At 38.2% G+C, this 19,339-nt stretch overlaps 2 protein-coding genes across 2 annotated transcripts; one reads left to right on the forward strand and one right to left on the reverse strand.

Annotated features, from left to right (window-relative positions):
• The first annotated feature begins 205 nt into the window (after positions 1-205).
• LOC111159654 (olfactory receptor 52M1-like) lies at positions 206-1,159 on the forward strand. The gene has a single exon (XM_022522210.1). It carries the CDS (start codon positions 206-208, stop codon positions 1,157-1,159), a length of 954 nt encoding a protein of 317 aa, XP_022377918.1.
• A 12,000-nt stretch (positions 1,160-13,159) lies between these two features.
• On the reverse strand, positions 13,160-14,110 carry LOC111159625 (olfactory receptor 52K1). The gene has a single exon (XM_022522163.1). The coding sequence runs from the start codon at positions 14,108-14,110 to the stop codon at positions 13,160-13,162; it is 951 nt and encodes a 316-aa protein (XP_022377871.1).
• Between the last annotated feature and the right edge of the window lie 5,229 nt (positions 14,111-19,339).

Here is a 19,339-nt window from a genome sequence, read left to right on the forward strand (position 1 = left end):
CCTACTGAGCCACTCAGGTGCCCCATGTAGTTTCTTTAATAAAATCTGTAACATACCAAGGAGATATTCAGAATTCTTTATTATAGGCTCCACCAATTGCACAGGATGAAAGTAAGAATCTAGTCTACAGTTTCCAGAAATAGTATCTCTCATAAGAGTAAAAATCCAAGTGCTCCTGACTCCTGGATACTCCACTGCCTGAAACATGTTCATGTCTAATAATGCCTGCTTGGTGCCTAGTTCTTTCTGGCTTACTGGCATTCCAGGGCTGCAATCCCTCCACATCTGGCTCTCCATCCCCTTCAGCTCTATGTACCTGGTGGCTGTAGTGGGGAATGTGACCATCTTGGCAGTGATAAAGGTGGAACGCAGCCTGCACCAACCCATGTACTTCTTCCTGTGTATGTTGGCTGTCATTGACTTGGTCCTGTCAACCTCTACCATGCCCAAACTGCTAGCCATCTTCTGGTTTGGGGCCCACAGCATTGACCTGGATGCCTGCTTGACCCAGATGTTCTTCATCCATTGCTTTGCCACTGTTGAGTCAGGAATCTTCCTTGCCATGGCTTTTGAACACTATGTGGCCATCTGTGACCCATTCCGCCACACCTCCGTGCTCACTCATGCAGCAGTGAGTCGTTTGGGCCTGGTTGCCCTCCTTCATGGAGTACTCTACATTGGACCCCTGCCTCTGATGATTCGCCTGAGGCTGCCTCTTTACTGGACCCAAATCATTGCCCATTCCTATTGTGAGCACATGGCCATAGTTACCTTGGCATGTGGTGACACAACAGTCAACAACTTATATGGAATGGGAATTGGCTTCCTGGTATTGATCCTGGATTCATTAGCCATCACTGCCTCCTATGTGATGATTTTCAGGGCTATAATGGGGTTGGCCACCCCTGAGGCTAGGCTTAAAACCCTAGGGACATGTAGTTCTCACATTTGTGCCATTCTTGTCTTCTATATCCCTATTGCTGTTTCTTCTCTCACTCACCGCTTTGGCCATCATGTGCCTCCCCATATCCATATCCTTTTAGCCAACTTTTACCTTCTCATCCCACCCATCCTCAACCCAGTTGTCTATGCTCTCCGCACCAAACAGATTCGAGAGAGACTTCTCCATGTTCTCAAGGCAGGCACTCAACCCAAGTGACCATTCTGCATCTGTGGGGCATACTGATAAAGATAGCAGGAAATGACTCTGATTGGGAAAGCCGGTACAATAATACCCATGAAGATCGGGCTTACCTGAGATGTGGCCATAAAGGTCTAAGAAAAATGTTAGAATATATTCCACTTGACTGTGGATTTTCTCAAAGTGGAGAGAGGAATACCTGGGGAAATCAAGGTATGAGTTTTTATACAGTATCCCTTTTCATATTTAACATAAAATTAATTGCAAGGCCACAGAAATAGGTTTATTTGACATTTTTTATAAACGATTTCTAGTTTCTCTTTGAAGAATGTTTTGCACAATTTGTAGAAGATAAAATTCTACTCTAACACCTTCTTGAAGTGAAGACCATTTACAAATTTTTAGTAAAGACTTGTAAAAATTCAACTGCATTGACTAGTTTTCCAATCTTTTTGGCTTGCCCCAGAAAAGACCTTTCATTGAGGACGAATGGCAATATGACTGTGAGAAATCTTTGTCTAATAGGACTTAGATTGGGACCTTCCTGCCCATAGACGTTAAAGTTCTCAAGCCACGTTATTCCCCCATTTAAATAAATGGAAATGCACTATTCCACATTTCCTCTTAATAATTAACTGGCAACAGGGAGGAAAAAAAACAGAAGGACACTAGGAGATTTTGTTTTGGCGGTCCTGAAATGGTCCTGAAGTACAGTAGCCACACTGAAATAATAAAATGACAAAGAGGGAAGAAAGTAACAGTGGGATTACTGACATGAAAGAAGTTGGGTAGAGAATGGAGTAAAAATGATTAAGTGGTAGATACAAACCTTGAAATAACTTCAGATCTTTTAAGAAAATTCTTGGTTCATACTTATTTTGTTATGATTTGACCCTTTTATTGATCATAGAAGTTCTGTAACAAGATGATTACTTCGGGTTAGAAACCTACAAGAATCTTATGGTAATACATGAAAAATAAAGCAACTACTCCCAATTCTAGTGATTCAGAATTATGGTATGTCTATTTTAGTTCTAAATCAAAATGTTCATTTAACCTCATTTTACAAACCATTACAAAAGCTAAGGTGAATAACCTTAGGTTAAAAATCTTAGTGTTTTGAAAGCATAATCTAAAGAAGCCAGTGATTAAGCAAGAATAGTATTCAAACCTCATATCATCCAAAAAAAAAATGCTTAAAGGCAAACAAACTTGGAACTAGCTAGGGGTTTAAGCTAAACTTTAGAAAAGAGTTTGTGATGTTTTATTTGTTCAGAATCCTATGCCTAACACTAAGGTTAGTTGGGGCATATTAATTTTTCTCTGTTGTTTTGGGATGAGGGGTGTTCATTCCCCATCTCCTTATCAAGGACTCTGGAGTCCAGTGCCAGACCCAAGTTCACTTATTTTAGAAAGGTTGTGTTCTATGAATATAAATTTTGGTGCTAAATATAACCTACCTACTTATATTTTTGTTTTTATTTTTGTTCTTAATTAGGAGTTGATGAAAAGATAGAAGCCCCAGAGCTCAAAGTTTGTTTTACAGAATTATCTCCTAACCACAGCCCTGGACTTCAGAGAAAATAAAGAAAAATGTTCAAACCCAACAGTGGCACCAATGCTAAAGGGAATGATAAGGAACCTTTGTCATGGGATAGTTCTTTGGCATATTGCCTTAAATCTGTGATTTATACTACATAAGGCAGAGAGTGTGTATGGATTTCCAAGGCTTTTATTCTCAGCTTAAATTGCATTTAGTAGGGTTACTACTAAGAACTTTTTAGCCAAGTAATCTCAGAAATATGCCATATGGTGTTTCTAGATGATCTTTTGTGTCTACTACAGACCAAAACTAAATACCATCTCCAGCTTCATCCCCCTATGACATTGAACGATTGGGAGTAAAGAGGAGAAATACTAGGCAAACGTGTACTCCCATTCTATCCAGGGACAACCACCCATGACAACACCCAGACCTTTGAGACTCCAGGTGTAAGCTTAGTTATAATAGGGCATTTAATCCCATTATCAACCATAGTCCTGTGTGGGCTCTTTCATAACTTTCATGAAGGGGCTAAGCTCAGAAGAGTATGGAAGGGAATGTACCCCCAGTGAATGTAGTATGGGGACATGACAAGTCCAATAACTGAACATCTTATTCAAATCCAGTATTTCATTTCTCCTTCACACAAATATGGCTATTTTAATTTTTATTTAAATTCAATTTAACATATAGTGTATTATTAGTTTCAGAGGTAGAATTCAGTGATTCATCAGTTGCATACAACACCCAGTGCTCATTACTTCAAGTGCCCTCCTCAATGCCCATCCCCCAGTTACTCCATCTTCCCACCCACTCCCTTTCCAGCAACCCTCAGTTTGTTCCCTATAGTTAAGAGTCTCTTATGGTTTGCCTCCATCTCTGTTTTCCCCTTATTTTTCCTTCCCTTCCCCTATGTTCATCTGTTTTGTTTCATAAATTCCACATATGAGTGAAATTATACAATATTTATTTCTGACTTATTTCACTTAGTATAATAAGCAAAACCCTCTAGTCCCATATAATATATAGTTATATAAAACCTCCCCTTCTTCTTTATCCATTTATCTGTTGATGGACATCTAGACTCTGCATATTTTGGCAATTGTGGGCATTACTGCTATAAACATTAGGGTGCATGTGCCTCTTCAAGTCTCTGTTCTTTTTCTATCACCCACACTCAAGATGGGAATAAAAGATACTCAGCACCTCTTGGGTCTGCAAGTAAGTCTTGATGGAAGAAGTGAAGATTGGGGTAAAGTTGAGGGAGGGGACATCCTTGCAGTTATTTGTAAATGGTCATGTGACACAGGTGAGTAAGAACTTGGGCTCTGGATTTAGATAAAAGGCAGAGATGGATCTGAACTAATAACTATCAGGCTTTGGATGTATTCACAATCTAAGCCCCAGTTTTCTTTTCTTAAAAATGAAAGTAGCGATAGTAGCTTCTCTTGAGTTTATTATAAGGATATAATGAGATAATCTAAAATGCCTGCATAATTCCTCACATAAAGAAAAAACTTGCCTTTTAATAATAATATTTTATTGTGCACTGAGAGACCCAGGAGAGGAATAACTAAAGCAAGTTCCTGGAAAAGCAATAAAATATCTGTAGTTGTTTCTCATTCATGAATATATCAACCTCAGCTCTAGGAAACTCTGTTCTTTGCTTCTCTGCAGAAAGTCCTATCATAGAGCCAGCTTTCCTCTGGTCTCCTTAGCTGTCCCAGCACCCATTCATGTACATCTGAGGATTTTCAACTAGTGACACCCATTTATTTAGTCTTGGGATGGTAAAAGACCAAATACTTCTAAACATCTCCTGTATAACCAGTGAAAAAGATCCAAAGTCACAGGCTCAGTTGTACAAAATGTCACTTCAGGTTTTTTCCTGCATCATCCACAATAGGGCTTAAAATTAAAATCGAGTAAAATTAAAATCAAATTGAGCTATAAAACTTAATTCCAATTTGTAGTTTAGTCTGATACAGGTTTTAAAAGTCCCCTAGAAGTTTTTCTATCACCTCCTTCTTTGTGTTAAACTTAAAAATGCAGTAAAGGATGGGTATGTTCCTATAAGATTTCCACCATGGCAGTCACATAGGAGAGGACTATCTCCTTCCTTATTCCTCACCCGGCCTCTGACCCCAAATACATCCTTATGCTATATTTATGATACTTCTTCACATTGTGACCATGGGAAATGACCATCTCTTACTAGATTCTCTAGTACTGTTGATCCACTGATACTGCAATCATGTCCCCACAGGATCCTCGCAGGGATGGTCTCCTCTATAACCTTCTAATTCTCATTCCTTCACCCCAGCAGTAGAGCTGTGTACAAACTGGCCAGACTGATCACTCTTACTTTCTTTCACCCAACCTTTGTCTCACTTACCTCAGGAGTGCTTAGGATCCACTTCCACACCATTCGGAGCCTTGGGAGTCTCCACTAACAGAGTAGGAAAAATAGTTCCAACTAATATCCTTTCTCCTGCCTGGCACACAGGGTCTTTGTGCCTAACTTTACCTGTGCCTAATCTAAATCCAGAAAGAAAAACCAGTTCTGCCAGATCAGATGCCCTTATAAGTCTTTCATCTTTCTGGATCAAGGCTTTTGCATTGAGATATTTCCTATACTTGAGAAATTACAAGGCTACAACTAGAGTGAAGCAGTGGCATATCACTTAAAGTAGGATTTATTGTCATCACACCTATAATTTATTAAACATCATTTTTTTTGCCAGATACAAACCTGAGTATATAGGTTAATTTCTATAGGTTAACTAATTAAATCTGCAAACCCTCCAGTATAGATACTACACTATTTTGAAAGTGAGGCAGCTGGCTTTGGAGAGGTCATTTAATTTCATTAAGGCTCATTGACCTGGATTTGAAACTTGGTTCCACCAATGTGTCTGTGATCTGCTTTCACCACCGTGCTATCGCTATACTACCACTCTCTCTGCTGGGCCATCTTCTGTTGAGGTGAACAAATATCCAAGAAAGAAGAATGATCCAATGGAGTGATTTTCTTTAATCAGAGGTCCTACTGGCTGCTGTAGTTTAAGGCAAGTGCCTCAAAGTAGATCAGGCTCACTTACTACTGTTTCTCACTGTCACTCACTTACATCTGTTTCTAGACAGTTCAGCTTCAAATAATTCTATTCCAAATCATGGATCAACAGAAAAAATACTATTCCTGTTTCTGTCTTAACTCTCCTCAGAAGTTCTTCCTAGAGCTAAATGATAGATTTATGAACATTAGCTTATTTTAAGCCTTCTAGACCCAAACCAAGAAACTAATGGTACAGGTAATTCTTCCACATTTTCTTATTTGGGCATAACTTGTGTTGAGTGCCTCATTATCTCTTAAGGCCCTTTCTGGGTTAACAATATAGTCTTACATAAGAGAAATATCTTCTTGACTGGCAGGTTTCCCCAATCTGAATCTTCCCAAGCTTCCCTAAACTTCTAGGTTCCTGGGTTAACTTTGTGTGAAAATCAAACTATACCATTTTATGGCTATTTTAAAAACACATAGAGGACCAATGTCTTTATTATCTTGAATGAGATTTTTCCCTACTAATTTGGGAATTTTGTCAGCATCTATAAAATAAGATTTTAGAAGATGACACCTAAACTCTTTTACTAGATCCTAAATTGAAAAAGTCTGTTTACCAAGGGAAGACAGGAATGGAACCTTTTACATGCCTGTGAGCACTAGCTATGGGAGGGAGCAGTATTCCATTAAGTATCTTTCGGAAGACTCCACTTCCTGTGCTTTCTATCTCCCATTAAATGAGGATAGAAACCTCCATTTCTCATGATTCAGGATCCAAACATCTTCCTTCCGTTTATATAAGTACACACTCCCTTTCCTGCGGGTGATATTCCTGATAATGGCAGAAGCTTACAAGAAGGTGAACCAAAGTCAGGAGACTGGAAGAAACAAGGTGTCAGTCATCAAATAGACTGTACTTGGACTCCAAACTAATTCTTGGGCAAAACTTTGAGCAGTCAACAAAAAACCAAACTATAAAAATCAATGATGTACTATAAGTTGGCTAACTGAACATAATTTTAAAAAATAAGCTTTAAGCAGATGATAAAACAGCATTAAGGCAGAATGGGCTGTTACAAATTGGGTGCTGAAGAGACAGTGGTTCTAGCTCCTAGCATTCAAGTTTCTTTGATATGATTCTGTCACACTGTTCTATTCTGATCCTGTAATTCATGAGTACAAAAATGCCACCCATACATATTTAAGGCATCAACAAATGTTTGGATATATGGATAAATGAATGAATTTATGAATGCATGAATTTCTTTAAGTTCAGATGGATGAGATGATCAAATATCATCCAGGTATTTTATAACTTGATACAATTAAGATGTTGCAGTCTTAAGTCTTCAGGAAAAAAACCTTTGGGTCATAGACAGCTGTTTGTTATAGCCCAAGCCAAGTGCTAACAATGGACTTAGCAATCAGTATTAAGGATCAAATATTTTCATATTTATCTATAAGCTGACATTGCCATGCACATGATATTAGTTCCTCAGCTAGTGTGTAATATCATTAGGGATTGAGACTGGTATCACAATCAGAATACAGTCCTGAAGCGTAAGCTAAGGTATTTGATTTGCATTTCGAGAATGAAAATAGGCCCATCCAAATTCTGCCCATTTTGGAAGTCTCAAGTCAAACACTAGGGTCTACATATGTGCTTTAAAGAAGAGATTCTCTAACTTCTTGTAAGTGAACTCCTTAACTGCATAAAGAGATATATAATTTTTCAAAATCAAGTTAACATCTAGAATTTTTGTCCTCTAGTTCAAATATATAATTCCTGGGTTGCATTAAATATTGGCATTGTAAAATAAAACTGCTATACCAAACTTTTAAATGGATTCAGTGTTATAAAAATATTTTGATACCCATCTGTTTAAAATAAGGATAAGACCTCCTTTAACAGTCAAACTTTACATCATCCTTTCGCTGTAAATTATCGCACTTGTCTTGAAAAGTGTTTTTTACATTGCCAGTGTCACAAAAAGCTTCAGAACTAAAGAGGGACCAAAAGAAAAAAGAGAGAGAGAACTAAGGAGGGATACAAAGCCAGGACCAGCCAACCACATTCTCAGAGGGCAGTCTCAGCATTATAGGAACTCATTAACTAAAAGTGACGGGACACCTCCCAAACTGGAATCTAACCCAAAGGAGAGGTCCTCAGATCTCTGGACTTTAGTCATGTCATTTGTGGAGATGAAACTATAGTGAGGGTAGCATCGAGGACCATTCTTCAGTCTGGTCCTGGTAAGTTTGGTCTCTCTGTCTTTAACTCACTTCCCAAACACAGGCAGGCAAGAATCTCTTCAAAGAGTGGTGATAGAAATATTTTAGAATTCAACTCTACTTGATGTCAATAGTATCTGAAACACAGACCAAGTGCCATTCCTGGGAAGAGGGAGGGATTTAATGCCAAGATTAGAGCAGAAAACAGAACATGCTTCCCCAAGAAAGAGGTACAAATGGCTGGAGTAGATCTAGGAAATCCAAGTCAGTAAAGTATAAATTCAATCATTTACATATTAGACACATTGATTATTGTATTTCTATAATTGTACATAACCTATAAATATGTGCTTAACCATCACATACCATTATATTTTATATTAGGAAACCTACAATGATATAAATATTAAAAGGCTGAAGAAAAGAGCAACAAATGAATTCTAAGATTTTTCTCTACCTGAGCAGGCCATTTTGTGCTCCTATTTTGCAATCCATCCTTTTTAGACAATTAGGGATTTTGGAATCTACAAAATGATATATGTACAACTTCAACATCTTCTGTAGTTTATGGATTGTTCTATCACTTCATGACTCCTCCAGTCTTTTATCCAACTTTGTATTTAAAGTTCTGAGGACCATTCCTGTTTTCATGTCATTCTTTTTTTTTTATTTTGAAAAACAGCTTTATTGAGGTATATAATTCATATGCCATACAATTCACACAAAAAAGTATATAATTCAATGGATTTTAGTATATTCACAGATAAATACAAACACGAACAACAATCAATTTTAGAACATTTCATCACTTTAAAAAAAAGCCATCACATTCCCTAGCCCTGCATTCCCCCAGGAGTCCTGTGCAACCATGAATCTACTTTGTGTATCTCTAGATTTGCATATTTTGGACATTTTATATAAAAATCATATAGGATGTAGACATTTGTGACTGATTTCTTTCACTTGATGTAACATGTTCAAGGTTTATCCATGTTGTGGCATGTATCAGTATTTCATTCTATTTTATGGTCAAATAATATTCCATTGTATGAACTTAACACATTTTAAAAATCCATTCATCAGTTTTTATCTTCTGGCTATTTTGAATAATGCTGCTATAGACATTTGTGTATAAGTTTTTATGAATGAAAATGTATGTTTTCATTTCTCTTGGGTGGACCTAGGTCATATGGTAACTGCATTTTTTTATTAACATATAATGTATTATTTGCTTCAGGGGTACAGGTCTATGAATCCTGTCTTACACAATTCACAGCACTCACCATAGCACATACCCTTTCCAATGTCCATGACCCAACCACCCATCCCTCTCCTCCCTCCCCCAGCAAACCTCAGTTTGTTTCCTAAGAGTTTCTTATGATTTGTCCCATCTTGTTTCTTTTTTTCCCCCTCCCTTCCCCCCACAACCCCCCTTGCCCTGCCTTTCAGGGTATTATGCTAGGTAAAATAAGTCAATCAGAGAAAGATAGTTATTATCTCTCTAATATGAGGAACTTCATGTCATTCTTGACTTTTGTTCTATTCCATGGCAGTAGAAATGCCAGGATCCAGGCACACCTGGGTGGCTCTGTTGGTTGAGCAACCAACTCTTGGTTTTGATTCAGGTCATGAGAGTGGGCCCCATGTTGAGCTGCATGCTAAGCATGGAGCCAGCTTAAGATTCTCTCTCTTTCTCTTTCTGCCCCTCCCTGCCCTGCTCACTCTTGCTCTCAAGACAAATAATTTTTTTTAATACCAGGCCAGGATCTAGCTAAGTCCTTGGATTGTTCTATCTACATAGGTGAACACATACTCTTAAAAAAGCTGACTTCTGATTTCACATATATGGCACCCCAAATAATATATCAAGCATAAATGTCCAAAGGAGCTAGAGTTCATAGGTTGGAATACCAGAGAAGAGAGAAAAGGCATTAGAGATCTGCAGTCCATCATCTGAGTACCATTCAGTGATTACTTGGGAGGAAATTACCCAAAATGCAAAACCACCCCCTGAATATTAGAGGAAAAAATCTCCAGTTTTCACACTGGACTGGGAATAGTTCTTGTTCCCACAAGCCAGAGTGGAAATCCTGAGTCATCAGATTTTTTTTTTTCCAAAAATGCTTTTACTCAATAGTGGTAACAAATTAAGCCTAAACTAAAAGCTGCTCTGGTCCTGACTAACAAAGCCTAAAAACTAAAGGATGAAGTGGTTTCCAACAACTTAATGATGACCCAGAATAAATCTCAAGAATATATGTATATAATACAGAAGTATCCAGTTCCCAAAAGTAAAATTTAACATATCTGGCATTCAATCAAAAATTATCAGGAAATACACATAAGAAAAACAAAATTTTAAAAAGGTACAGATAATAAAATTAGTAAATAAGGAGGTTGAATTACAGTAAACATTTCTAACTGTTTAAGAGGCTAGAGGAAAGATTGAGCATGTTTAGAGACATCAAAGATATAAAAAAAATACCTAAATCAAACTTTCAAAAAGGAAATTACAATATCTGAGATAAAATATATACACTTACCTACTAATTACAATATCAGATGAAATGTACAATATCAGATTAAAAAATACAATAAATGGATATAACAGACACAACAGTAATAGGGAAGCATCCTGAACAAAACACTACTCGAAATTATATTCAAGGAATTGTGCTTCTTTCTAACATTGCTTATTAAAGTATTGGGTGAATCTTGTCTTCTTTATGTTCGTTTGCATTCCAACTCTGTCAGTTGGCCATTCTAAGCTATCAATGGGTTTTGGGCTACCATAGCTAAAACTGATGTTGGGTCAGTCAAGGGTCCATGAAGAAGCATTGTTGGGGCAACTTACAGACAATTACTCAGGCTCCAAAAAGCCAGAACTAGAGTGCAAGAATTGTTGCAAGTGTTATGATTAAGTTTGAATTAGTACACATTTTCCATATCCTCTTGACTGTTTATGTAACTGTAAAAACTTCAACTCTAAAAATAGCATGTATGTATTCTCATACTGCTACGTTCCATCTACGCACATAGTATTAATATATGATGATAACTCACCTTTGACTATTGTGAATAAAACTAGTCATGCAGAACATTGTTTATTACATAGTAATTGATTTCATATATTACTAGACTTATATGTTGGACAAAATCACTCTCTGTGGAGGGTAGGAGTATCACCTGAAAGGCAGGTTCATTTCTGTACCAAACCATAAGGACAAATCAGATCTTGAAGCCTGGAAATACTTATTTAGTCCATTTACTATATTCAGTTTATTAAATAACAATGACAGATAATTAGTTTCCTGAATGTACTGTGGAAGAAAATATCCACAGACTCTGTGGCTTATGACAATAAAAATGTATCTCTCATATATCTGGAGATTGGCTGAGATGACTCTGCTGGTATCAGCTGGATTTGCTTATCCATGCACAAGTCAGCTGGAGAATCTGCTGATCCAAGGTGGGTTTGGTTGTTAAGGTTCCACTTCAAGCTGCAAGCTGATCAGGCAGTTCTACTCCACTTTTTCCTCTTATCATTGGATAAATGGGCTAACCAGGGTATATCCTTATGGTGCAGCAAAGTCAGAAGATGACAAGCCCCATTGCACAAGCAAATTTCAAGTTTCTGGTTGTACCACATCTACTAATGCCCCATTGATGCCTCATTGATAATGAGTCAATGATAATGCCTCATTGATAATGACCAAAGTGGTGCAAACAGCCAATCCCATAGTCAGTGAGGTTTTACACCCTGAGAGAGTAAGTTTTTTTTTTTTTTTAAATAGTAATCTAATCTATCACGCACAATGCCCCATCTCTACTGAAGAAAACCAAGCAAGAGTTTGGGTAGGGTCAGGGAACAGTCAAAGGCTCTTGGTCTAGGTTGAAGGAAAAATTCTGTCCTGGGACATGCCCATTCTTTTAACACAAGCAAAAAGCAAGACAGACTAGACCAAGCTACAGGGACACATTTTGAAGTTTGTAATTATCGTGGAATATTTTAAGACCACTCAAACTCCAGTGCCTGAAGAAAGTCATATATCAATATTTAACATTCCAAGAGTGAGAAAATTCCCCTTCCATGGTAGAGAGATGGGAGACTAAATATCTGTGAACAATAATACAGCCTATCACAACTATATATTTTAACTTCTTTAGCTTAAGAAGTCTCAACTTCAAGAGGAAAGGGTATTAATCTTTGTTTCCATAATACATAGCTCAAAGATGGTATTCATCTCTTCATTCAGTAAATATTACTAAGTGGTTTGAGAAAAAAATACATATGCACATGAAAAGTTATGTGATATAAATTTACATAGAGGAATGTCAGAAGCCTCCTTTTCTAAATGTTCGACAAAGGAATTGCCTATTAGTTCCTGGACTTCTTTTCTGACTCCTACTGATTTAATAGAAGAAATAAGTCTGCTTAGAAGTGTAGCTGTTCAGGGGCTCCTGGGTGGCACAGTCGGTTAAGCATCCAGCTCTTGGTTTCAGTTCAGGTCATGGTCTTGGGGTCTTGGGATTATGGGATAGAGCCCAGCATTGGGCTCTGTGCTGAGCCTGCTTGGGACTCCCTCTTCCTCTGTGCCTCACCTCTCCTCTCTCTCTCTTTCTCTCTATCTCTCTGTTTCTTTCTCTCTCTCAAGTAAATCTTTTTTTTTTAAGTGGATCTATCCAAATGTAGACCCAATAACATTGGGTGGTAGTAAGCTAATAGAGTGGCAGAGGCATGAATGCCATTTAACAAAGATATGGAAGCAGTTTTAGTACTTGAAGTGTTGTTGGCCTTTGGGTCACAAAATGTGTGGTTCAATTCCTCATTCATAGTCTAGATGAAAAGTTCACCAAAACCTCAAATTCTTGTGCCAGCCTCAGCCAATATTCCTCTTGTCTTTCACCTATTGTGCTCCAAACCTGGAAATAGCATTTTGGAATATGACAATAGCATTTTGGAAGCTTCTTTGTTTTCTGTAGTCATGTGATGAGCTTATGAGAATAGGAGGGTCAAATCTCTGCTATCAGATAGGCTAAAGTTTGATCTAACTGCATCTGTGAGGAATGAAACCTCATTTTCCTTGTCATACTAAAGAACTGCCAAACATGGAGATTACAGTTTTCCTACTTAAGATATTTCCCTACCACCTCAATCCAACATCCATCCACTCAATAGCATCTACACATTCTTTCTCCGGAATAGACTGAGCACATGATCACGAATCTGCTTGGTCTTGACGCCATAGATGATGGGGTTAATCATGGGTGGAAAAAGAAGATAGAAAATAGCAAGAAGTATATGGACATGAGGGGCAGCCCGGCGAGCCACACGGTGCATGACTGAGGAGATGACCACAGGTGTGTGGGTGGACAAGATTGCACCTATGTGAGAGACACAAGTCCCAAAGGCCTTGTAGCGGGCCTCCTGAGAGGCAAGCTGTAGGACTGCCGGAAGGATGAAGATGTAAGACAAGATAACAAACAGCAGGTCCAACACCACTATAAACATGGCCACAGCAATGCCATAGATATTGTTGAAGCGAGTATCCCCACAGGCCAGCCTTACCACGGCCATGTGCTCACAGTAGCAGTGGGCAATCATGGGGCCTCGGCAGTAGTGGAAGCATTTGAGCAGAAAAGGGAGTGGAGTCATTAGTGTCACAGCCCGAGCCACAGCAGCCATGCCAATCTTGATGATAAGGGGCCCAGTCAGCACTGTGGTGTAGTGCAGGGGCTTACAGATAGCCACGTAGCGGTCAAAGGCCATGGCCAGCAGCACTGCTGACTCCATGACAGAGAAGGAATGGAGAAAGAACATCTGGACCAGACAGCCATAGAAGCTGATCTCCCGATCTCTGAACCAAAAAACAGCTAACATTTTGGGAAGTGTTGTAGAAGAGAGGACCAGATCAATGGTTGCCAACATGGCCAGAAAGAGGTACATGGGCTCATGGAGGGCTGCATCAGCCTGAATAATGAAGAGGAGGGTACAGTTGCCTAGCAGGGCTAAAGTATAGGCTGAGCAGAAGGGAATGGAAATCCAGTTATCTAAGTGCTCCAAGCCTGGGATTCCCATTAACACAAAGACTGCCAGATGGGTTGAGGTGATAATGGCAGCTGATGTCACCATTGGGAATTTTCTTCTTATCGTCCACTTCTACAGGGCTCTTCCAGAAGGTATCCAGTATCAGCAGAATTATAGCATTCAATTTCAAACTCTGACCATTCACATGGAAGGATTAGCTTTTGATCTCATTTCTAGTCCTTCAATTAGAAAATAATCCTAATATCCATTATGAGAAATACATGATCTCTGCTCTCAGCATGCTTAAAAATCATTGGGTAAGGGGCACCTGAATGGCTCAGTGGGTTAAAGCTTCTGCCTTCGGCTCAGGTCACAATCCCAGGGTCCTGGGATCAAGCCCCACATTCGGCTTTCTGTTCAGCAGGGAGCCTGCTCCCCACCCCACCCCTGCCTTCCACTCTGCTTACTTGTGATCTGTCTGTCAAATAAATAAATAAATAAATTATATATATATATATATTTATTTATTTATTTATATATATAAATATAATATATATATTATATTTATTATATATAATATATTTTAAAAATCATTGGGTAATCAACATTCAATACCAATTGAGCGAATATCACAAGGCACTCTTCATTAAGGAATTGAGTGGAAAAAGAGCTTTCTGTGGTCTTTGTGTGGCCCAGAACCACTTTGTAAAAGATAAAGATCCCTGCTATGTTCAAATCTTACCCAAGACATTCACTGTCTTCCAGTTGGCTCCAAACTCAGGCTGCATCTCTAATTATGAAAGGAGTGTCTCTGTCCTTCAGATGTCTATCTTGGCTGTATGAAAAATAATTAAGACTAGCACCTTCTAATATTTCACTTTCCTCCATGTTCTATAAATTTTTCTCTAGCAAGGGTTCCATAGGTCTTTATTTTTTTTAAGATTTTATTTATTTATTTGACAGAGAGCGATCACAAGTAGACAGAGAGGCAGGCAGAGAGAGAGGGAGGGAAGCAGGCTCCCTGCTGAGCAGAGAGCCCGATGCGGGACTAGATCCCAGGACCCTGAGATCATGACCTGAGCCGAAGGCAGCAGCTTAACCCACTGAGCCACCCAGGCGCCCTTCCATAGGTCTTTATTTAATGCTCAGCAATCTCACCAACTAAAGGCGTATTTGCAGCCAACTTGAGAACATGAAAAGACGTATTATTGTTTTCCTTCACCTAACTTTAACTTCCATTTCTACATGCTTCTACCTTCACCCACTTTTCTTTCTAACATCCAGGACATTGAAAGGAAGAGATGCTCCACTCCTACCTTTTTGGAAGACTGAACTTTACACCATTCTTTTCCTTCTGGGATCCTTTATCTTTCTATCTCCTTTTTATCCCTTTTATCATTCTCTTTGAAAAAGCTTAAACATTTGTTTCCCAGAAATTTGATCTGAGCTTCCTTCTCTTTTTTCTCATTTTATATTTTAAAGGTTTATTCTGAGAATGGAGATATCGTTAAACAATTAGTCCAATGGATAAATGGATAAAGAAAATGTGATACACACAGGAATATTATTCAGCCATAAAGAAGGAAATCTTACCATTTGTAGTAGCATAGATGGAATTTGAGAGCATTATTCTAAGTGAAATAAGATAAAAAATACTGTACAATTTTGGGGTGCCTGGGTGGCTCAGTGGGTTAAGGCCTCTGCCTTCAGCTCAGGTCATGGTCTCAGGGTCCTGGGATCAAGCCCCGCATAGGGCTCTCTGCTCAGCGGGGAGCCTGCTTCCCCCCCACCCCCACCTGCTTCTCTACCTGCTTGTGATCTCTGTCAAATAAATAAATAATATCTTAAAAAAAATAAATCTTTAAAAAAATACTGTACAATCTCACTTTTGTGTATAATCTTTAAAAAATGAATAGATAGAAAAAGGAACCCTCATACAGTGTTGGTGGGAATGCAAATTGGTGCAGTCACTCTGGAAAACAGTATAGAAATTCGTTAAAATTTGGAAATAGACCCTATGATCCTATAGTCATAGTACTGGGTATTTACATAAAGAATACAAAAACACTTTGATACAAAATACAAAATTCAATACAATGCAAAAACAATTCAAAGGGATACATGCACCTCTGTTTATTGCAACATTATTTAAAGTAGCTAAATTAGGGAAGCAGCCCAAGTGTCCATCAATAGACAAAAGGATATGAAAGATATGGTATATATACACAATAGAATATTATTCAGCCATAAAAAAAATGAAATCTTGCCATTTACAAAAACATGGATGGATCTAGGGAGTATAATGTTATGTGAAATAAGCCAGTCAGAGAAAGAAAAACACCGTATGATTTCATTCATATGTGGAATTTAAGAAACAAAACAAATGAACAAAGCAGGGAAAAAAGACAAACCAAAGACTCTCAACTATAGTGAGCAAAGGGTTGCCAGAGGGGAGGTAGGTGGGAATGGGTGAAATAGATGAAGGGGATTGGGAGTATCTTGATGAGCACTGAGTAATATATGGAATTGTTGAATCACTATTTTGTACACCTGAAACTAATAGAATACATGTTATTTACACTGAAATTAAGATTTTTTAAAAATGAACTCAGGAACAAAACAGATTTATGGCTACTAGGGGTGGGAGAAATAGGTGAAGGTAGACAAATGGTACAAACTTCCAGGTATAAGTTCTGGGGATGTTCTGTACAGCCTGGTGACTATAGTTAATACTATAACATATATTTGAAAGTTGCAAAGAAAGTAGATCTTAGAAGTTCTCACCATCAGAAAAATATTGTAGCTATGTGATGTGATGAATGCCAACTCGACTTATTGTAGCCACCATTTTATAATATATCAAATCATTGTTGAACACCTCAAACTAATATAATTCTATGTCAATTATATCTTAAAGCTGGAAAAATTTCATTTTAAAAATAAAAACCATTAACACAAATCTAGAATACCAAACTGTGGAAAGAACCAAGATGCCCTTCAACGGACGAATGGATAAGGAAGATGTGGTCCATATACACTATGGAGTATTATGCCTCCATCAGAAAGGATGAATACCCAACTTTTGTAGCAACATGGACGGGACTGGAAGAGATTATGCTGAGTGAAATAAGTCAAGCAGAGAGAGTCAATTATCATATGGTTTCACTTATTTGTGGAGCATAACAAATAGCATGGAGGACCTGGGGAGTTAGGAGAAGGGAGTTGGGGGAAATTGGAAGGGGAGGTGAACAATGAGAGACTATGGACTCTGAAAAACAATCTGAAGGGTTTGAAGAGGTTGGGGGGGGTGGGAGGTTGGGGAGCCAGGTGTTGGGTGTTGGAGAAGGCACGGATTGCATGGAGCACTGGGTGTGGTACAAAAGCAATGAATACTGTTACGTTGAAAATAAATTTTAAAAAATGATTAAAATTTAAAAAAATTAATTAATTTTAAAAATGTGCTTAGTAAATATGGGCATTTTTTTGAATTGCAGAAACTAAAAGTTAAGTTACTGACAATCACATATTTAGAAAATGTCAAATATTAAACCTGAACTTTGAGAACTCTTGTTTCCTGCCTTCAAATCCAATGTCTTAGGTTGCTATATTCTTCCTCTACCTTGTTGTTCCACAGACAGTTCAAATTCAGCATGTCCAAGTGAAAGAAATAAAACTCTAACTCCTCACCATGGTATAGGGAAAAGTTTTAGAATTCTAAAGCCTTAGGTATGAGTAATTATTGTGTCATCAGTCTACCAGCAGAAACTAACATTAATCTCTGATATTTTTAAAGTTTTAGCTTCTCGACCTATAACTGAAGGCAATAACCATACTTCCCACGACATACTTCCCACAACCATCTCACCAAGTTTTATGGTGAGGAAAGACGAAAACATGTGAGAATAGACCTCGCAAACTGTGACCCATTGTGCACATGCTATTTGTCCTTACTGTCTGTTCCCCTTTCTACAATGTTTACTTTTAATATCAGCAACATCATGTATTCTTTGGCTTTGTCTCTTCCATCTAATCACCCCTTAACTTGATTCCCCTTCACAAATTTTATAAAAACTTGATTGTATTTCATCTCTACTTCCTCATCTCTCATTTAATTTCCAATCCTTTCCAAGCCACCTTCCATCTCCACTCCTTCCTTTATATATTTTCCCCTCACTCTCTCCTTCTCCTTTTCTGTCTTCTTTTATTCCCTCTTTTATTTTCATATTACCTTACTAGGTGCTCGCTTTTGTTCCGCTTGGCTTTTTGTTTTTGTTTTGTTTTTGTTTTTGTTTTTGTTTTACCATCTACATTCAGGGGATTGTCAAATGCATAGCTTCTACTGAGTTCCAGACACGTGTATCCTATTGCCTATTGGACCTCTCCACTTAGATGTTCCACACTCATATCAAACAATACAGCCAAAATGGAAATCTTTTTATCTCCCCACAAACTATTTCCTCCCTTTGCATTGTCCATCTCAGCACATATTCTGGCCATCTATCCTGTAGCAAGGTCAGAAACCCAGGGATAATCCTTGATTTAATCCTTTTCCCCTTCCTTAGTATGCAGTTCATTAGCAAATCCTATCAATCTGAAAAAATGTAATTTACTCCCTACTCTTTTCCTTATCCCCTGACAGCATTCTCATTTAATTTACCATCTTTCATCTAGACCACAAAGGCCTTATAACTGGTCTCTGTGGTCTGAATCTTGGGCGCTTCACACCCCATTCTCTATACTATAGCCAAATAATCCATTTAAACAGGCAAATTATACTGGGCCAGGGCTTGTCTCAAGACCTTCATGGAATTACCATTGCACTGAGGATGAAATCCACACTCCTCACTCTGGTTTACAAGTCTCTGCATGGTCTGGCCACTGTTCACTATTCAGCTTTATCCCCTCTCACCTCTCCCTTCATTATGCTCCAGTCATAGACTCCTTCCAGATGCCAAAGCTCCTGGAGCTCTTTCTAAGTCAGTGATGCCCCTTGATCCTGCCCCTAAATTGTCTCCCATGCTGCTTTTCTCCTCTCAAAGACTTTTGTCTTCCCAGATTCATATCACTGGCCTGTGTCACTATAATGACTACCCCTTTAAATAAGTTAAAGATGACACAAAGAAATTCCATTCTCATGGGTTAGAAGAATGAATTATTATTAAAATGTCGACACTATCCAAAGCACAAAACAATCTACAGATTCAATGCAATTGAGGTATCACAATCCTAGATTTCAAGATATTCTACAAAGCTGTAGTAACCAAAACAATATGGTACTGGCACAAAAATAGACACATAGATCTGTAGAACCAAATAGCTCTCCCCTGGCAAGGG

This window comes from Enhydra lutris, unplaced genomic scaffold (assembly GCF_002288905.1).
Source record: "Enhydra lutris kenyoni isolate GAN:26980312 unplaced genomic scaffold, ASM228890v2 scaffoldscaffold68, whole genome shotgun sequence".
In the NCBI taxonomy this organism is placed as follows: domain Eukaryota; kingdom Metazoa; phylum Chordata; class Mammalia; order Carnivora; family Mustelidae; genus Enhydra; species Enhydra lutris.